Source organism: Malaclemys terrapin, chromosome 3 (genome assembly GCF_027887155.1).
Source record: "Malaclemys terrapin pileata isolate rMalTer1 chromosome 3, rMalTer1.hap1, whole genome shotgun sequence".
NCBI lineage: Eukaryota > Metazoa > Chordata > Testudines > Emydidae > Malaclemys > Malaclemys terrapin.
The window spans coordinates 89,284,203-89,304,590 of record NC_071507.1 but is presented as its reverse complement, the minus strand read 5'-3'; the positions used below and the strand labels follow the sequence as shown (position 1 = coordinate 89,304,590).

General features: G+C 44.8%; 1 protein-coding gene across 6 annotated transcripts in view; it reads right to left on the bottom strand.

The window, feature by feature from the left end:
* Positions 1-20,388, bottom strand: part of AGPAT4 (1-acylglycerol-3-phosphate O-acyltransferase 4) — a 136,275-nt gene that overhangs the window by 25,000 nt on the left and 90,887 nt on the right. For all 6 annotated transcript variants that reach the window (XR_008444322.1, XM_054021813.1, XM_054021811.1 and 3 more), the window contains exons 4-5: positions 18,041-18,202; positions 12,244-12,397 (exon numbers count right to left, since the gene is read on the bottom strand). Coding sequence is in view for 5 of the 6 variants with exons in the window: in XM_054021813.1 (XP_053877788.1) it covers positions 12,244-12,397; positions 18,041-18,202 (316 nt within the window). In the remaining variant the exon portion in view is untranslated. The remainder of the gene's footprint in view (positions 1-12,243; positions 12,398-18,040; positions 18,203-20,388) is intronic.

Below are 20,388 nucleotides of genomic sequence, written 5' to 3'. Positions count from 1 at the left end.
AAAAAAAGGCAAAGTATATTCTTAGTTCATTAAAATAGAATGTCATGGTACAGTTTAGAGACAGACAGGGAGAGAAAGGGCACAGGAATAGTTTACAGAGATGGAGGGTTTTTATTTTGTTTTGAAGAGTAATAAACTTTAGAAGTACAGAAGCTAAATACAGTAGAACCTCAGAGTTACAAACAGACCGGTCAACCACACACCTCATTTGGAACTGGAAGTACACAACTAGGCAACAGCAGAGACCAAAGCAAATAAAAGTACAGTATGGTGTTATACCACTAAAAAAGTTGGAAAGTTAAAAAAAAAAAAAAAAAAGGATTACAAAAGATAAGGAAACTTTGTGCTTGTTTCATTTAAATTAAGATAGTTAAAAAGCAGCATTTTTCTTCTGCAAAGTGAAGTTTCAAAGCTGAATTAAATCACTGTTCAGCTGTAAACTTTTGAAAGAACCACCATAATGTTTCGTTTAGAGTTACAAACGTTTCAGAGTTACGAACAAACTCCATTCCTGAGGTGTTTAACTCTGAGGTTCCACTGTAGATTGATACAGGAGTTAGCCTTTGAGACACTTTATTTCTCTGCTGGGTCACAGAATTGGCAAACAGCAGTTGGTTCTTCTGACCTGATCTACTCCCATTTGAAAGGGGAGTGGCAAGGTCAAAAAGCACGAGGGAACGGTTAGCGTACATCAACAGGGTTCACAGGGACACAATATGTAGCAGGCTAGCGTGGGGTAGATTTACACCCCCGTTTGCCACAAATTAATTGTCTGTGTGGACGAGCCCTAAATCTGTTAATTCTCTCTCCTGGAAACATGTTAAGAATTTTGACTTTGCACTGCATAGAATTTTTCCTGGAATTGTGGGATCAGACATCCTGTATGAACAGGTATTGAGCTGGAAAGCCTAATGCCTGCCCAGCAAGCCCAAACAACATGGCCCAATTCTCCTCCCACTTATTCCTGTCCTTGGATACATCCAGAGTAATTCCACTTAAGTCAATAGGTGTAAAATCAGTTGAGAGAAGAGAACTGGGTTCATAGTGTGTAGGAAGTTTGGTTTGATCTTTTAGAATTTAGCATAGAACTGCAGGGCAGTTCTGCAATAACCAGCCACCATATGCAGACTTCGCAGATCCCACTCTAAAATCCAACCCCACCCTGGTTTTAAATGTCCACGTTAACAAGGTGTTTTCAGCTGATTCTTATTATTGGAAATAAAAAGCAAACAAAAACATGAAACCCGCACAGAAGCACATTCCTAGCTGCATGTTTGCACACTAAAGATAGGAAGGATCCACCTTTTCAAGGTTTCATATTTTAAAAGCCTCTTAGGGTAAAGAGTGCTTATTAATCCCCGTATTACATCTTTAAGGATAAAAATAGCGGTAATGAGACAGTTTAAAGCTACTTGTGCAATAAGGAGTTTGTCAGGTTAATCATTACTTAGCAGCACAGAAACCATAAAAACAGGATTCACCCAGCATTCATTCTGTTGTCTTACCCTATATACATAACAGTTAGAGCTTGTCTTCAGAGGAAAGAAAATAGATTCCTTTTCAGTCTGACTAACCTAGAGTATGATAATCAGTCATGAGGGGAATACTTTTTAAGAATATAAGCTCATTTGTTGTTTGCACGACACTGCCAAATAAAAGAAATAATTAATACTGTACACAGGATTAACACTGTTAGCGGGAAGTGAAGTAATTGTTCAAATTAACTCTGTTCAAAGCTTTTCCATTTTGTAAGCACAACTATACATTTATAAAACACAACAATGGAGGTGTCAAAGAGAAAGATTGAACAAGACCAGAAGTTGCCAGAAAGTTTCTATAAATAAAGTGGGATATGGGAAACAGGTTTTACTTTAAGAAAAAAAAAAAAAAAAAAAAAAAAAAAAACTATACAACCCATAACTAGAGTTCAGCAGGAAGTGATTTTCCCCTCCCACATGGATTTTGGAGGTTTCAAAACAATTTTCCCATGCCGAATCGAGACCAAAAAAAATCAAAGTATTAAATTTTCAGAAACTGAAATTATTGCAACAAAACATTTCAATTGACCCAATCCAAAACCTTTTTTCATATGGTTAAAGTTGCTTTTGATTTTGTCCTTTTATTATTTCATCATTTCTTTTACTATAAATTTACCTACATTTCAAAACAAAGCATTTTCAAACTGAAAAACAGAATTTTGTTTTGAAAAATGTTGAAACAGGACATTGAATTTCCCATTTTAAATTTTGAAAAAAAAAAAAAAAAAAAAAAAGTTAGAAATTGACATTAAGAAGGAGTTGGGCCAGTGCATCTGTGACTGGACAGCTGATCTCAACTGGATTTAAAAAGAGGACACCTAGGCCTAACGGGGGAAAGAGAAGAGACATGGACCCAGTGAGTCTGAACCACTGAGCTGCAAGAAGCAGAAAGTTCTCTGGGAGGGGCTGGCAGAATCCCCTGGGAGAGGAAACAGTGGGAACCCTCTGGGGGGAAAAGGGCCTCCAAGAGGAAATTCTCAGTGAGCGGAGGACGGAAGACTATTGCAGGATGCCTTGAAGCAGGACAGACAGAAATCCCCAGATGGGCCGAGGAACTGTGTGGATATTTTGCTTGTTGGAGAACTAAAACTGCCTGGAAAGACACTGTGTGACAGTGGGTCCTTTGTGAGCTGGGGAGAAGGCCAGCCAATTACACCAACCATTTCCCACAAAAAGGTTCAGTTTCAATGAACTTATTTTCTGACTAAAACGTTTCATCAAAAAATTCCCAACCAGCTTGAACCATACACTTAACAGAGGTTTCTTCTGTCCAAAACGCTGTTTGCTTTACAACGCTTAATGTGAGTGAATCAGGCCAAGGACTGTTTTAAAATTGGAGACAGGCCTTTTCCAAAATCCCAGATCCCTGAGCTTTGGGGAAGTCTAAATCTTGATCAGCACTGTATGGCTCAGGCCCTTGTCTACTTCCCTTGAGGAGACAGTGTTCTCACTGTGTTCCTTAGCCCTTCATTGCACATGTTGGTCAACTCCTACATAGGATATGTACTCCCTCTTGCTGTCATGTAACTGAAGGGGACTATGCTGTGCTGCCCAATTTGCAAAAGACAAAGTTATCACTCTCATAAAAGCTATACAACAGGCATGTTATCTGCCTCTCTTGTGAAAAGCTCTACAAAATCTGAGAGATACATAGCACATTACTCATTGCAGAATATTTCGTTACGGGTAACTGTTCAAGACATGCTTGGTAAAAATCTGATCACGTTGAAGTCAGTGGGAATTTTGAGATTGACTTCAATGGCGTCAGGACCTTTTGAACTGAATTAGGTGGTCTTACCTATAAGTTAGTGCTCTAACTGCATACATATCCACCACTCCAAAAGGATTGCTAGGTCTGGGCTAGCTATCAATACACAAATAAGTAGCTCTATCCATTTTTGGTTTTCACAGCAGTTTTATTTGCTACAGGCTGCAATGCACCTAAATCCCCAGAAAAGAACTTCCAAAGTTGTATAATCATTGTACTAAGACCAACTATAGAAAAGACAGCAAAAAGAGAACTGTGATGAATTGGGCATTCTGTCTGTACTACTTTTGAATTGTAGATGGTTTTATTAAGTTGTCTCATAAAAATACTGTGTCATAGAAAGCCTATATATGTATATGGATGCAATCAGGGCTTGTCTACACTTAAAACACTGTTGCAGCTGGGCTGCTGTAGCACTTCAGTGTAGACACTACCTATGCTGACAGGAAGGGTTCTCCCATCGTCATAGGTAACCCACCTCCGAGAATTTTTCCATTGACCTCGTGCTGTCTATGTCGGGACCATAAGTGGCGACTCTGTGGGTGCTTTGGTGCTGGAGCGCCCACAGGGAAAAAAATAGTGGGTGTAGAGCACCCACCTGAAGCCCCCTATGAGCTCCTCCCCAGTGGGCCCCTTTGATCAGCACCTCCCCCTCCCACCCACCGTGATCAGCTGTTTTGCGCCATCCAGGAGGCTCATGGGGGGGGGGAGGGAGGAGCAAAGGCACAGCATGCTCACAGGAGGGGGCAGAACGGGGCGGGGGCAGGAAGGAGTGGAGTGGGGGCGGGCCCTGAGAAGAGCCGGGGGGGGGGGTCGAGCACCCCCCAGCACATTGGAAAGATGGCACCTGTGGTTGGGACTTAACTAAATTGGTTACTCAGGAACCAATAACCAGTAACTATTCAGTGACAGGGATTTTTCACATCTGAGTGACGTAGCTAGTTTGACTTAATTTTCTAGTGTTGACCAGCCCCTGGAGTTAGCAGGGTTGTTACACCTCTCTATCAGGGCAGAGAAAATGTGAGTGGTCAGCACTCAATGGTAGTCTATTCAAAGACAGACATTAGGACAATGGGTTTGCTGTAGCTGTGAGAGGACACTTCCTCTTATCAGAAGGGAGAGGGAGTTTAGAATGTAATGGAAAGTTACCATGGCAGAACAAAAGAGGCTGATGACCTCTGCAGGAGTCTTTAAATAGACTCAGTGGGGGGTTGAGGAGGGGAGAGGAGGAGAGAGACTGTTCTAGCAGCAGGTTAGGCAAGACCCCACCTGCCTGCTTGACAACACACATGATCCCCAAGGAAAGGGTAAGCTAATGAAGAACATTGCATTCAGAGTGTTTATATGATCCGTACTCTCCTGCACTTTACATTAACTAGGAAAGAGAATAAAGATATTAGACGGACATGTGTGCGCGCGCGGGCTACGTCACGACTGCGTGCCCGAGAGCTAAACGGTAAATCAGAAGCTTCATATGCTTTAGGAGGCATCTGGGAGACAGGTGTGTTCAAGTATTGGGGAATCTGAACAGTCACCACAGTGCCCAGAGGGACTAGGTGGCTTGACAGTGGATTCCAACACTCACAAGGGGTGTGACATAGAAGGTCTGTGCCCTGAGAGTGTGTCTAAGGACCTCATGATTGAGGCAGTATCTGGACTTTGTTCAGGCTCCAGGAACTTGAAAAGCCTCAGGGACTCAGAGCAGAGAGGATTGGATTCCTCTCATGGAAATCCTAGTGGCTGGCTGGCAGCAGGCGCTCGCCAGGATGTGTGACCTTTATGGTGGTGACGTGTGTGAGATCAATGACAGTGGGGAATTTACTGCAGAAGGGAAGAGCACAGAGAAGTCTTGTTCTATTCAGGAAAGAAATAGCAAAAAGGGACAGTGAAAATGAGTTAAAAAGAGCTGAAAGAAAGAAAAAAGTCAATTGGTTGAAACATGCAGAGAAAGGCAGGTCACCACTGAGTAGGGTTACCATACATCCGGATTTCCCTGGACATGTCCGGTTTTTTGGTGCTCAAATCCCCGTCCGGGGGGGAATTTCCAAAGAGCCGGACATGTCCAGGGAAATAGGGAGGCATAAGCCAGGGTCCACCCACCACAATCTGCCGTGTCCGCAACTCAGCCCAGCTGCCCCAGCTACAATGCTCAGGTGGGGAATGGAGGGGGCTCGGGCTTCCCTCGCAGGCGGGGACCCCCCCCGGCCACTGGGGGATCTTTCCTGTGGCCCCGTTGCCCTGCACAGCTCGGAACCCGGCGCCGCGGGAGCTGTTTCCCGCGGGGACAGACAGGCCGGGGAACGTGCTCAGCGGCAGGAAGGAAGCTGCGGCCGGGGCTGCAGGGACCCGTGCTGCCGAGCGTCTGAAGCCCTCAGCAGGCAGAGGCTGCCGGGTGAGTGGGGGAGCAGGGCAGGCGGGGGCATAGAGGCTGCAGGGGCAGGGGGGGGTGCAGAGGCTGCAGGGCGAGTGGGGAGCAGGGGGCACAGAGGCTGCAGGGGCGGGGGGTGCAGTGCAGGCAGGGGCATAGAGGCTGCAGGGGGGCAGGGCAGGTGGGGGGGTGCAGAGGCTGCAGGGGCGGGGGGGTGCAAGGGCTGCAGGGCGAGTGGGGAGCAGGGGTCACAGAGGCGGCAGGGGGTGCAGGGCGGGTGAGGAGCAGGGGTGGCAGGGGGTGCAGGGGCGGGGGGGTGCAGGGGCAGGGCACAGAGGCTGCAGAGGTAGGGGTGCAGGGGCTGCAGGACGAGTGGGGAGCAGGGGTCACAGAGGCTGCAGGGGCGGGTGTGCACAGGGGCAGGACAGGCGGGAGGCGCAGAGGCTGCAGGGCGAGTGGGGAGCAGGGAAGCATTTAGCAACCCCCAACCAAGATCAGAGCGGGAGGGAGGAGGGGGAATGCAGGGTGCTCAGAGGAGGGGGCAGAGTTGGGGCAGGGGCAGGGCCAGGCCCCTGTGGAGTGTCCTCTTTTTTCAGTGTTGAAATATGGTAACCCTACCACTGAGGAGTGGACAAAGGTACCAGTAGCTGACCTGCTGTTCTCAGAGGGCCAAAAATGAATGATGGTCCAGGATCACAGTAAAAACATTTAGCCCATTGGCAGAGTCCAGCAGGCAGGAGAAACCTCAGATACTTTTCTAGAGGGAAGGAGGGAGGAGACAGAGGCTCCAGACTTCAGCAGTGATCAAGGACAGATCTGCAAGTAGACCAAGAGAAGCTGCAGACTATCTAGAAGCTCAGTTGTTTGCAGCCCAGGAGCAAGACAGAGCAGATGGAAGAAATGCACCAGTATGAGGAGAGAAGGGAGGACAAAAGATACTTAGCATCAACTCAAGATGAAGAGATTGTGCCAGCAAAACCCTAATCTGGTAGGTGGAGCCACACCCCATGTGCCTGTCCCAGTGGGTGGTGTAGACTCCCAATTATTTCCTTGCTTTGGGGAGGGCTATGTCATGGATGTGTTTCTAAATGCTTTGAAATGGGATGTGAATTGAAATGGGGGTGAAAATTGAACCGGAGGAAGCAGGAGGACATAGTATGGTACCTGGCTCCACTACAGTCAAGGATTAAGTCCTTCAATATTTTCACCCATATGGACAGAGAGGACTGCAGTAGAACCGCCGAGTTACAAACACCTCAGGAATGGAGGTTGTTCATAACACTGAATTGTTCACAACTCTGAACAAAACATTACGATTGTTCTTTCAAAATTTTACAACTGAACATTGACCTAATATAGTTTTGAAACTATGCAGAAGAAATATGCGGATAGATTTTTTTTTGTAGTAGTAGTTTACGTTTAACACAGTACTGTATTTACCTGTTTTGGTTTTTTTGGGGGGGAAAGGGAGGGCTGGTCTCTGCTGCTGCCGCCTAGTTGTGTACTTACAGTTCCAAGTGAGGTGTGGTTGACTGGTCAGTTCGTAACTCTGGTGTTCGTAATTCTGAGGTTCTACTGTATAAAGATTATGGGTGATGTAAACAAGCTTTTTGGTGAACCCCCGAAGAGTAAAGACAACAGTTTTGGGGAGTTCAGAAGAAAGGGGATCTGACCTAAGCTGAGGTATCAAACCAAATTAGGGGTTTTGTAAGAAAATGGGATACTAGTCGGGTAGTTCCCAGGGAAGATGAGGCCTACAAATTAATGGGTTTAGAAGAATTCTACAAACTCTGCCCCTCTGACCTAAAAATCATAGTTAATGGACAAGGACAAGAGACGTAACTATAGCTGGGAAGTGGGCAATGTGCGGATAGCTGCCAAAGTTTGATAAAAAAAATTCAAGGGACAGGGGCACAAATCTGAATGGAGAAGGAGAATGGGCTAAACCCAGACCTGTGCGGGAGATAAACCCTAATCGGACCCAACAAAGGAACATTGAGATCTGAAAAGCTTTTACTATAACAAAAAATGTCATAAGGTGTTACATTGTCCAGTGTTGAAGAGACTAGGGGCTAGTGATAGCCTACAGTGGATCCAGGTGGCAGTGACCCTACCAACAGAAAACCCAGATCCAACTCAGAGTCAGTAAACCCGATTATTTCAGACCCAAAAGGGGAATCAAAAAAGTTTTGAATTGAGTTGGATGGGAAAAAGGCCCAGTGGTTGAGTACAATGGAGCCCAAGTAACTCTGGCACACCCCGAGGTGGACCCTTCAAGAATCATCCCTGATAGAGTCATGACCATTCAGGGAATAATGGGCCCCCATCCAAATCAGGGGCCTAAGGATGCTGGGGTGCACTCCCAGCTACTGACAGAGGTCTTGCTGAGGAATGACTTAAAATCCTGGCCCGAGGCCACTTTTGTAAAACAGAAAGCAGCAACCCTTGGCTCTGACCCTGGGCTGCAAGCTGACAGGCAGCTCTGAACTGCTGCCTGGCAACCTAAATACATGCCCTGGGGCTGAGCTGAATCCAGCTGATGAACTTACTTCAGAGGGAGGGAAAGTGGGTTCCAGCGACCAGGTTGAATGGAGTCTCCCAGCTCCTACTAGGGAATTCCAACAGTAACAATTGACTTACCCCTCAGGTTGCAGCTGACTCCCCCTGCAGCCCTCTGACAGGAGGGCACCTGGAAAGGTTTCTCTGGGATCAGCTGCTACTCTACAGGGAGTTTATACCCCCTGGAAATGTTGAGCCATGGGGAATACGGAGATAATTGGTGGTACTGATTTAGGCTACGCAGTCTAAATCATGATACATCTTTCTCAGGGCACTTGGGAATACAGAATACTAAAAAGTGCTTACTCCAGAATTTCTACGGCAGTGCAAAAACACTGCAAGTCCTGTGACCCGTGCCAGAGGGTATGGAAGGGCCAGGACAAGGGTAAGGCTGTCCTAATTCCCATTCCCATCAGAAGAACCCTTTCAGAGGGTTGTTGCGGACATTGGGGGGCCACTTAGCAAAGTTACCCAGACGGAGAAAAAAAATATATTCTGATAGTAGTAGTTTACGCTACCCGCTATCTACTCTGAAACCTATCCAGAAGTGGTAGCACTGTCCTCTATAGAGGCAGACAAAATGACTGATGCCTTGCTAGAAATATGTAGCCAGGTAGGGTTTCCTTGTGAGGTTTTGACTGATCGGGGGCAAACTTTACATCTGTCCTACATGAAGGGCTATGAGATGTGGGATTCAATGCTTCTGGTCACCTTCCTACCACCCCAGATGAACAGGTTGTTTGAGATATTTAAAGAAACCCTTAAAATGTTGAAAATGTTTGTGGACCCACACCCCAGTGACTAGGTTAAGTGTTTACCTTAACTGCTGTTTGCCTATCAGGAGGTTCTCCAGAAATCCACAAGATCTTCCCCTTTTGAACTGCTCTCCGTATGGGAGGAGAGTACAAGGCCCCCTGGCCCTAATGAGAGAAGAGTTGGAAAGTACAGCCTCTCCCGACAAGGAGCCCACAGTGACGTATGTGTTGGCCTTTTGGGAAACACTCACTGAGCCCATGTGTTTCACCCAGGAGAATCTAGCTAAAGCTCGGGACAAAGTCTGATATGATCACACTGCATATGCTTGGGCATATGATACAGGTGAGCAAGTTATGGTGCTCATTTCAGTGCACAGGAACAAATTCCAAGCTACCTGGGAAGGGCTGTTTGAAATCAAACTTCTCAGTGAGGTAAACTATGTCGCTGAGCTATCTAAATCACTCCCATTGACATTGAGCGTATGTGTGAACATGACAAAACGATATTACAGCAGAGAGAATCTAGCCCTGGGGCACTGCGAGGGGAAAGAAGAGGTTCTCCACATAGATCTGGTAGCAGAAACAGGGGACAGCCCCTCCCTGGACTCCTTATCCCTCTCTGATTACTTAACCCCCACATAGCAAGCCGAGATCAGAGCAAAGCTGCAGGCTTATCACCAGGAATTTTCCAATAAGCCTACACACATCTTGCCTGCTGTCCAATGAAAAGTTCACCTTCAAGCTTACTGTGAAAACAGGCCAGAGCCTGGAGAGAGAAATTGCAGATATGCTGGAGTTAGGGATGATCCAGTGGTCAAATAGTCCATGGGAATCCCCCAATGTACTGGTACCTAAGAAGCCTGGATCAGAGTCTATGGGGATTACAGAAAGCTCAGTATCATCACAACATCGGATATATACCCCATGCCTAGACCAGATGAGACTCTGTGCAAGTTGGGAGGGGCCCGCAACTCCTGACCACAACTGACCTCAGTAAAAGTTATTGGCAGGGGTCGTTGGCCTCAGATGCTAGGCCTTAAATCAGCATTTACCATCCCAATCAGGCTCCGAGTTCCTGGTCCTACCTTTTGACCTCAAGGGGGCTCTAGCTACCTTATAGCAGCTGGTAGATGAATTACTACATGGGATGGGGGAGTTTGGCCTGGCACATATAGATATTTGCAACTTCAGCCAGACATTGGAAGAGAATGCGACCCATGTAAGGAGCATGCTTCACAGCATTCACACAGCAGGCCTGACTGTAAAGATAGAGAAATTCAAGGCTGGAATGGCAGAAGTGGGGTCTCAGCCACAGTGTGGAGATGAGTTGCATAAAACCGGAACCTGCAAGAGTGGAAGCCATTAAGAATTGTCCCACTCCCAATACAAGGAAGAAAAGGTACAATCCTGTATTGGGATGGCAGGATATTACAGGAGATTTGTTCCTCACTTTAGTACCCCGACTGCCCTTATCACTGATCTATGTAAAAAGGGTGAACCAGGATCTGAACGCTGTCAACAGGCCTTCTGCGAACTGAAGAAAGCCCAGAGTACAGACTCGGTTCTGGTAAGCCCAGTCTTTGACACATCGTTTATGGGTTTTAGAAACACATGTGGCATGGGGCTTAGGGCTGTGCCGATGCAAAGCAATGAAAAGGGGGAGAGACACACCTCATTGTGCATCTGAGCAAGAAACTGCTTCCCTGAGAGAAAAACTGTGTGATAACTGAAAAAGAACATTTGGCAACGGTGCAGGCCCTCAGCAAACTGCAGCCCTATCTTTTCAGATGCTATTTCACGGTGTATACTGACCATTCACCTGGTTGCATCAAATGAAAAGATGAATGCCTCGTTGCTAAAATGGAGCCTGGTGTCTTAAGATGATGATATGGAAATGCTTCAGGTTAAAGGGAATGCAAATTTGGTCACTAATGTTCTGTCCAGGAAATAAGTCAGTGGGGTCCCTGTGGCGTGGCTGGACAGCCACCCTTGCTAATGTTCACTTGTCTAAAGTGGGAGATGAGACAGATGAGAGAATTGGAAGTGTAAATAGTTCAAACAATTATATTTAAATGTGCCAGACAAGCATGGCCTTTGGGGACAATAAGCATTAAGTGGGTTTCCTGCCCGACCTTTTGAAGCTGTGCCCTTAGGACAGGGCCATTGACTGGTGATTACCAGTTCCAGAGTAAGGAAAAACAAGTTAGCAGAGCTGCCTCTGTGAATTTTGCTGTACAGTCCTAATCCCTTAGGTCTGGTCTACACTAAGAGTTTAGGTCAAATTTAGCAGCATTAAATCGAAGTAACCTTGCACCTGTCCACACAACGAAGCCATTTTTGTCGGCATAAAGGGTTCTTAAAATTGATTCATTAGTCTTTGTGAGCTGGTAGAAATATAGATCAACAGGGATTCTAGTGAAATTTTACAGACACACATTCTAGAGCAGTGGTTCTCAAACTGAGGTTTGTGAACCCCTGGGGGTTCGCGAAATGTTACAGGGGGTTCTCGGGGAAAAAAATCCCTAATGGCGGACAGAGCTGTCCCTAGGGACCCCAGGCACCATGGGGCCAGCAGCCCGGAGCCCTTGGACTTCCAAGAGCTAAGCAGATCAAAGCAAGCATATCTATCACACTGAGGAGATTTAAACTTCAAGACTCCTTATAAGAAATAGAAAGGGAGGTGGATATTTTTTGCTGTTTTTAAAATTAAATAGGCAGCTAGTATTGTTTTTAAAATTATTATGAAGAAAAAGTTTAAGTTTTGCTGTAACGTGCATTGTTTGCCTGGACTGCTCAAGACCTGAATGCTTGCGTAGGAGGAACTCTGAGTTGGCTTCTTAAGTACCTTCATGCTTGTTTCACATCTGATACGCCTTGATGAAACATAGGAGTCTTGTCTTAGAACAGGCTTATTCAAAATGATACAAGCTACGAAAGTGAGTGTTGCCATTTTCATAATGTAATAAAAATACTGTAATGATAAATAATGAATAATAAATAGCAAGAAGCACGTCATAAAAACAAATTTTATATTTCCAAGATCACTGCTTTTATATTTTATACTCAGGTAAAGGAGAAAATCCCTGGAAATATTCGTTTTTAGGAGGGGGTTCATGAGACTTGACATTTTAGTGAAAGGGGTTCAGAGGTTGTTAAAGTTTGGGAACCACTGTTCTAGAGGAAAAAGAACAAGGCAGGATGACAGCAGGAGACTGAAATGATCATTTAGAATTTGCTCTGCGTGACTTTCCTTACCTACATTTCTCAAACTTTGCACGGTGACAGCAAATCCCTTTGTCCGGGGCAGCAGATGATACTTGAGTTTAGGCAGGCCTTTGGCTTCAGCAACCTGCATGCTGATTTGGTGCTTCTGCTCTGTGAATCTCGTGCCCTCACAGTGTATCAAGAACTGAAAGCAAGACAGGTCTATAGTTAGAAAACCAGCTCATACATTGATCAGAAAACAAACATTCGCTAGTTTGGGTTTCTTTAAACCTTCCTTCTTGTTAGCTGTATTTTGGGAATGAAGTGGGTGAAAGGAAACAAAAATTTTGAAAAACCTTACTTTCCTTCTGATCGCTCTTTTGTCTGGTATTACTGCTCAGACTACTGTGGTCTGCAGAATTTTGAGCAAGAAATGCAAGTTTTTTTAATAAAACCACTCCCTTTCTTATATCATCACAGCAGACCAAAAAAAAAAAAAAAAAGTTCTCCAGTGGTAACACGAAGGCTGGTTACCATGAGGAGCACCAAGGCAGTGCACTAGGACTTCTGTTCTGACTGAGTAGTATACGTGTTATTATCTCAAAGGGGATGTACTAGAGACTGTTCCAAACCAGAACTTCAGATTCCAACTTCCCTCAACTATGGGAAAGTTCAAATCCAGATCTTGATCCATATTTCATGGCTGGCCTCTCAGGCCCATTTCCAATAAATATTTAAAGAAGGGACCGACCTGTGATAGTCGGTATTATTATGTTCACCACTTTTACAAGACTATGATAAATTATGTACAAAGTATGCCTTGTGAGGTATTATTTGAAACATCAGCCTGCTGAACATTATTGTCCTGGTAAAGTATGTGCGGCAACACTATATGAGAGGTTATAAGAGTCTACTGTATGATCAGCTACAATATCACCAGCTCATTCACCTGCACATCCACCAATGTTATATATGCCATCATATGCCAGCAATGCCCCTCTGCTATGTACATTGGCCAAACTGGACAGTCACTACACAAGAGGATAAATGGACACAAGTCAGATATCAGGAATGGCAATATACAAAAACCTGTAGGAGAACACTTCAACCTCCCTGGCCACACAATAGCAGATGTAAAGGTAGCCATCTTACAGCAAAAAAAATTCAGGACCAGACTCAAAAGAGAAACTGCTGAGCTCCAGTTCATTTGCAAATTTGACACCATCAGATCAGGATTAAACAAAGACTGTGAATGGCTATCCAACTACAGAAACAGTTTCTCCTCCCTTGGTGTTCACACCTCAACTGCTAGCAGAGCACCTCACCCTCCCTGATTGAACTAACCTCGTTATCTCCATACTGATTTATACCTCCTCTGGAAATTTCCATTACTTGCATCTGAAGAAGTGAGGTTCTTACCCACGAAAGCTTATGCTCCCAATACTTCTGTTAGTCTCTAAGGTGCCACAGGACCCTCTGTTGCTTTTTACTGTATGATTGTTACTGTAGTATGTTATAATTCTGCGTAACACCCACAAACCAGTTTTTCAGAGACAAAAACTCACTGGCCCCAGCCAAGTGTCAAAGAGCTATCACTGGCTTAAGCAGCCATTCTTCAGTAATGGGAAGATGCAGACAAGAAATTTACATTTCGTCACAGAGATGGTCCAACCCTCACATCTGCAAAAGACTACTTGTTGTTTGCACCCCAGTTGGGGGTAATTCTCAAAGAGGGGAGGGTGGTATGAGAGACAGACAGACAGAGGCCTTCATTTCACCTCTCCTCCATGACATCACTGACTCTCAAAAGAACTGAACTAAGCGGGAAGAGTCCCAGGCATATGGTGAGACAAAACCTTTGCTTTTAAATTCACTTAGCTTAAGACATTAGCCTGCGTTTTACTCTTATTTTCTTTTGTAACCATTCCTGACTTTTATGCCTCATCATTTGTAATCACTTAAAATCTATTTCTATAGTTAATAAACTTATCTTATTGTTTTATCTTAACCAGCATGTTTGGATTAAAGTGTGAGGGTACCTCCATTTGGGATAACATTGCTAGTGCACATATCATTTTCCTTTGCTGAAATGATGGACTGTCTATGAGCTTACATTGCTCAGTAGTGTGCTAGACCGTACACGACACATTTATGGGGGAACAAGGCTGGGACTAAGAATGTGCAATATGTAATTCGTGAGTGACTGGTCAGAGGGCTGTGAGAACAGGCCAGGAGAGGATGTTCTGACAGCACAGCAGTTTAAAAGGCACCTCAGACTAGAGAATTAAGAGGACACAGCTGCTCAGCAATACAGATTGTACCCTGGCTAATGTCACAGCATCATCACTAATTTTCCACCAGGATGGCATTTTCTTCCATCTTTTAAAGTTCAGTAGCACAGACAGCTAAAAAGACACATGGGCTGTAAGATGCTGAGGAGGAAATAGCTTTTTGGGGAATAATCGCATTCACATTCCATCCATATCAACCATACAGCCTGAGGGTTTGAGACCTGGACATAGTCATGACGCAAAGTGCTCCCAATGATATAACAAAGATCAATTATTTTAATTTCCATAGAGAAGAGATGTATTAACCCGCATCATGGCCCTGTAGAGCCTACCTCTATAGCACAAGTAATTACATGTTTCCTAGTGGTGATGGATGTGGACAAATCCTGGCTCTTAAATTGCCTTGGTGCTAGAGAGGAAATATATGCCATCCAGCGGTTAGGGCACCAGCCTTGGGAGAGCTAGGTTCAAGTCCCAGCTCTGCTACAGACGGCCTGTATGGCTGTCATTTAGTTTCTCTCCATCTCATTTCCCCATCTGTAAAAGGAGGATAACAGCACTTCCCTACTTTACAAGGGTGTTGCGAGGATAAGTACATTAAAGATTACTGCAGTATCTGTACATCTCACAATGAGGGCCATATCAAATACCTAGAATGGACAGGCAGGGTTCTGGCAAGTTTTTAGGGGAGCCTGTCCTTCTAGTGTGTCCCAAGAATCTGACTACACCCTTCACAGGAGTATTGAATGCAAGACACAGAAGGTAATTGTTCCACTCAACACAGCACTGGTGAGGTCTCAGCTGGAGTATTGTGTCTAGTTTCAGGCTCCCACACTTAACAGAAAGATGTGAACGAATTGGCAAGAGTCCAGAGGAGAGCAACCAAAATGATAAAAGATTTAGAAAACATGACCCAGGAGGAAAGGTTGAAAGAATTGGCATGTTTAGCCTAGAGACGAGAAGGCTGAAGGGAGACATGGTAACAGCCTTCAAATACATACAATATTGTTATAAAAAGAGGATGGTGATCAATGGTTGTGTGTGTCCACTGAGGATAGGACAAGAAACAAGCAGCTTAGTTTACAGCAAGAGACGTACTGGTTTGATATTTGGAAAAGCTTTCTAACTAAAAGGATAATTTAGCACTGGAAGGTTACCTAACCTAGGGTGACTGTGGAATATACGTCAGAAGTCCTGGAGTGCCCACGGAAAAAAAAATAGTGGGTGCTCAGCACCCACCGGCAGCCCTGCAGATGAGCTCCTCCCCATCCCTCCCGCCCACCGTGATCAGTTGTTCAGCAGCATGCAGGAGGCGCGGGGTTGGGGAAGGGGATGAAACAAGGAAGAGAAAGAGAGAGCGCGCGCAGGAAGAGGCAGGGCAGGAGTTTGGGGAAAGGGGTGGAGTGGGGGTTGAGCACCCCCACCCCTCCCGGGGAACTGTGGAAGTTGGCACCTGTCTTGAGGTGCCTTCCAGATCTACATTACTATGATTCCCAGCTGAAGATGCAATTATGTTTTGTCTAGGAGTGTGACGAGGACAGAAAACTATAGACCCGTAAATGCAGTGCCACTAACCAATATCCCATCCTATATAAAATATACCATTTCTGGTGAAATTATGCAGATATGAGAGCTTAAAATGTATTTCCCCATCAGCACATGCATAAGAACAAATTGATTGCTGGAAGGTTAATGGAAAGTGAACACAAAAGGGGCTGAGCATTGCCAAAGTGAGCTTATTTTTAAATTAAAGGAAAGTTTTTGTGGCATTTGACTATCTCTGCTAGTAACTCAGAGCCAGGATTTGTCTCACAGAAATTAGAGATGGATCATCTGCTCTAGCCCCCAATGCACCATACTCGTGGAGTATACACATCTTGTTAAATATGCAGATGAAGCATTCAGAAAGGGAGGAGAAAATCCTTTCAGCAGGTCTAACAGGTTTCCATTCTGCACCCAAGGTGCTATTGCTATCTGTGCTGACACGGGACCACCACCAGGAATGCAAATTAAAATTCCACTTCATCCTGAATTAACCCCAGTTGTATGACAATCACATAAACACCATCTGTAATAGGACTAGAGTAAATGAAGAGGATATCAGGCAACAAAGGATGAGTGAGCTAATTAGCGCTGAGCAGTTTAAGTTTATAACAAATTATTTGACCTTTTAAAAGGTGCTTAAGAGTACAGTGGAAACTGTACAAAAGAAAATAGAAGCTGATGCAATTAGGCAGCCACCTAGCTGGAGATCATCCAACACATCCCTGAAACAATTGGCTCAATTCTGCAAGGTGCTAATTGCCTTCAATACTCATTGACTTCAAAAGGAGTTGCGAGGGTTCACGTCCTCAGAAGTCCAGGTCCATATCTTCATTAGAAAAGCGCCTCTGTTAAGCAATCAATGTTTGTTGGCCCCTTTTGCGGTTGGTTAAGACAGATTTCCCTATATGAGTCCATCTCTCTCCTCTTGCCATCACCAACTCACCAAAATTGGGAGTTTTCCCAAGTACTGGATAAAGAAAAAAAAAAAACGAACACCTTTTCATTCCTAGTCTCAATCAGTCTTTTCACGGGTGCCGTCTCCGTGGGTGCTCCAGGGCTGGAGCATCCATAGGAGAAAAAAAAAAAAGGTGGGTGCTGACCCACCCACTGGCAGCCCCCCCATCAGTGCCTCCCCTCAGTACCTCTCACCCACTGGCGGGCCCCACTGATCAGCTCCTCCCCTGGATCAGCTGTTTCACGGCATCTGGAGGCGCTGAGGGGGGGAAATGAGGGAGGAGTGAGGGCACAGTGCTCTGGGGAGGGGTCAGAACTGGGCAGGGGCGGGAATAAGCGAGGTATAGTGGGGGGGTATCGTGGGGGGGGGGAAGAGCACCCCCTGGCAGATTAGACACACAGCGCCTGTGTGTCACTTCCCAGCCCAATGAGAGGGGATGGGGATATCGGGAAGTTAACACTATCTTGGTGCAGAGACAGGAAATCCAGTTCTTTTCAGATTAGAAAAATCAGGGGGCCAAATGTCACTTTGGTTGAGTAGGCACAACTCTGAGTTAATTCACTTAAACTCAGCACTGATGTGACTCAGTGACTGCCACATGGGCCTCAAGAGAGATGGGATTAAAGTAGGAGAAATGGAGCGTGGGGGTGAGAATAGGAACATCAAAATGGAAAGAACAGGGGTAGAAGAGGTGAAATTAAAAATACATATATTTGGTACATTGTCATATCCACATTCAACTTTTCCATAGACTTCTAAACTTCCAGGTTCAGAGGTGTATGGAGTTTGCTGAACTGATAGAATCCCAGGATAAATAAATGCCACCTATACAATTTATATCCCTATTTGTTTCCTTGGCATTCCCATTGTTCTGTCTTGGTAGAGGGTTAGTGAAAGACATTCAAATCCTCCTCATTGTTCTCTGACTTTTCTGGGAAGTTCAAGAAACACTAAACCAAATTCACAGCATTGAGCCAGTGAAGGGCTGTTGCATTTATGTTCTCTGTCCTTCGAGAAACAAAAGTGCCCTAAACTCCACTCCCCTGTCACCACTTACCCAAAATTTTTCAGGGTAATCCCGGAGATTGAGCAAGCTCTGCATGACAATTTTCCGATCTTCCTCCCATTTACGCTTGCAGAAGACTATCTCTAGGAAATACCACATCCAACCAATGATAGGCACGTAAGAAAGTTCCTTTTTTGCAAGCACTTTGGAACTCTGCAAGAAAGAGCATTAAAAAAAAAAAAAAACACGCATTATAGATTTAAAAAAAAACAAAAAAACCCAAGGAACTGTTTATTGAATTTTAAGGGTACATGAGACACAAAGGGCCAAATGCCAATACACTGACTCACGCTGAATAGTATCTTACTGCACAGCTTGTACCATTGGTTTTAACAATCAAAGGTTCTTCACAACATCCAGTAGGGAGCAGAATTTGGCCCCAACTATGTGCATAAAAGGAAGCTGTATGCAATTTAAAAAATCCACATAAGCTAAATTGTTTTGAAAAGTGAGGAACTCGTGCAAGGGGTTAGGCTGCCAGCCACAAAGAATTAAGTTCTTGATTTATCTAGAGAACCAATACATCATGGGCAGTGGCAGCCCAAGTTCCTGCCAATATGCTTCCATGCTGAGCTAACAGGATTAGGTATTATGAATGAAAGAGTAATTCTTTTTGCATGTCTTTGTTATTGAATCTGAACCATCTGTTGAATTTTTTGACTGTCTGCATCACAATCAGCAGCCTACCCATACAATTTACAGAGTTCCTAGGGAAAAAATTTATTTACATATAGGCTTTTCTATAGCACTCATCACTGTACTCCCTCAGCACCACTCATACATTAAGGAATTTCTCTTCACAATATCCCCGTAGAGAAAGGAAGCATTAGCTCCATTTTATAGATGGGATACAAAGAGATTCAAGTGACTTGTCCAAGGTCATGCAGGTGGTCTATGCTGTAGTCAGTAACACTACTCAAGTCCTAGTCCACGGCCTAACTGAAAGACTTTGCTTCCTCTCGCAAAACAACCTTTCCACAATGTGTTTTATTGTTCCTTTCCTCCCTTCCTAATCAGCTCAACTCTAAACTAGCTTGCAGTTTGTTTGGTTATAGAATGGTTACAATGAAGAATAAAGCTGCAAACAATGTGTGAAATGTTGCTTCAGCACTGACTGAAAAAAGTCCCATTTTCTACAGGGTACATGCAGCAATAACGGTCCATTGAGCATTTGTTCTATCATAAAGCGCCGTAGCCCAGGGATTGGACATCAGATTTGACTAGTGACAATTGGTGAACTCGACATTCAAGTAATGACTATTAGAGAGAGATGTTTGCTTTTTTCATTACAATGGCAATAGAGACAACTTAGTTCTTGTCTTCTCATCTTTCTTTTCTTCTAAGGGGTGGGGAGAGCAAATTTCTGTAAATAATTAAGCTACCTACAATACCCATGAGACTAGAAGGCAAATATGGATCACTTAGCTTTATTAGTAACAGCCACACAGAAGCCAAGGAGAGCAAATGTGGGGAAGTCAGCTTCCAAAAACTGGAAATAGGAATTTAAATGTTTTCAATCATTGAGAGTGCCTCACACAGACCCTCCCTCTCCCTCAATACTATTAGTTAATTGGTAGTGATGGGCCTAAAGCAGAACCCTGAACCCTCTTCCTTCATAGCTTTTTTTTTTTTTTGGGGGGGGGGGGAAAGAGAGGAGAAGGGGGAAGAGTTAGCATCAGGATCTGAACTTTATGGCTGAGGCCCAGCTCTGTTGATCAGTGATCTGATGAATCCATTTGTGCATGAATCCGGCCATGTTTGTCATTCATATTCGTACAAATCTGATTCCAAATATCAGTCCAGATATTTGATACTTCAACTAGCCCCTACCACAGTGCAGCAGCTATGCTGAACATGGCCTGGTTCTCCAAGGCCCCTTCCTGCCCCTAGCATTAGTCCTTCCCATATAATTGCTAGCTCCTTCGTCTCTTTCTCAGGATACCCCTGCATCCACTAGGATACCTTTCTACTACCAATACCCATCACCTACTATCTAGGTCTATCCCTCTTCTCTATGTGCATCCTTGTTTCCAGAATTCATATTCAGCATTGCTGGGTACTGGTATGTGTTATTTGGATTGTCAGGAACCAGGTGCAATGATCAATCCACTATACAATATTTCATAATTATTAACCAACAAACCCTTCTGTCCCCAAGGTATGGTTACCATATTTCCACAATCAAAAAAAGAGGACACGGGGGGAGGAGGGGGGTAGAGCCCCGCTCTAGCCCCACCCCCATCCACTCCCTCCCACTTCCCACCCCCGACTGCCCCCCTCAGAACCTCCAACCCCCGCCCCACTCCTTGTCCCCTGACTGCCCCCTCCTGGGACCCCTG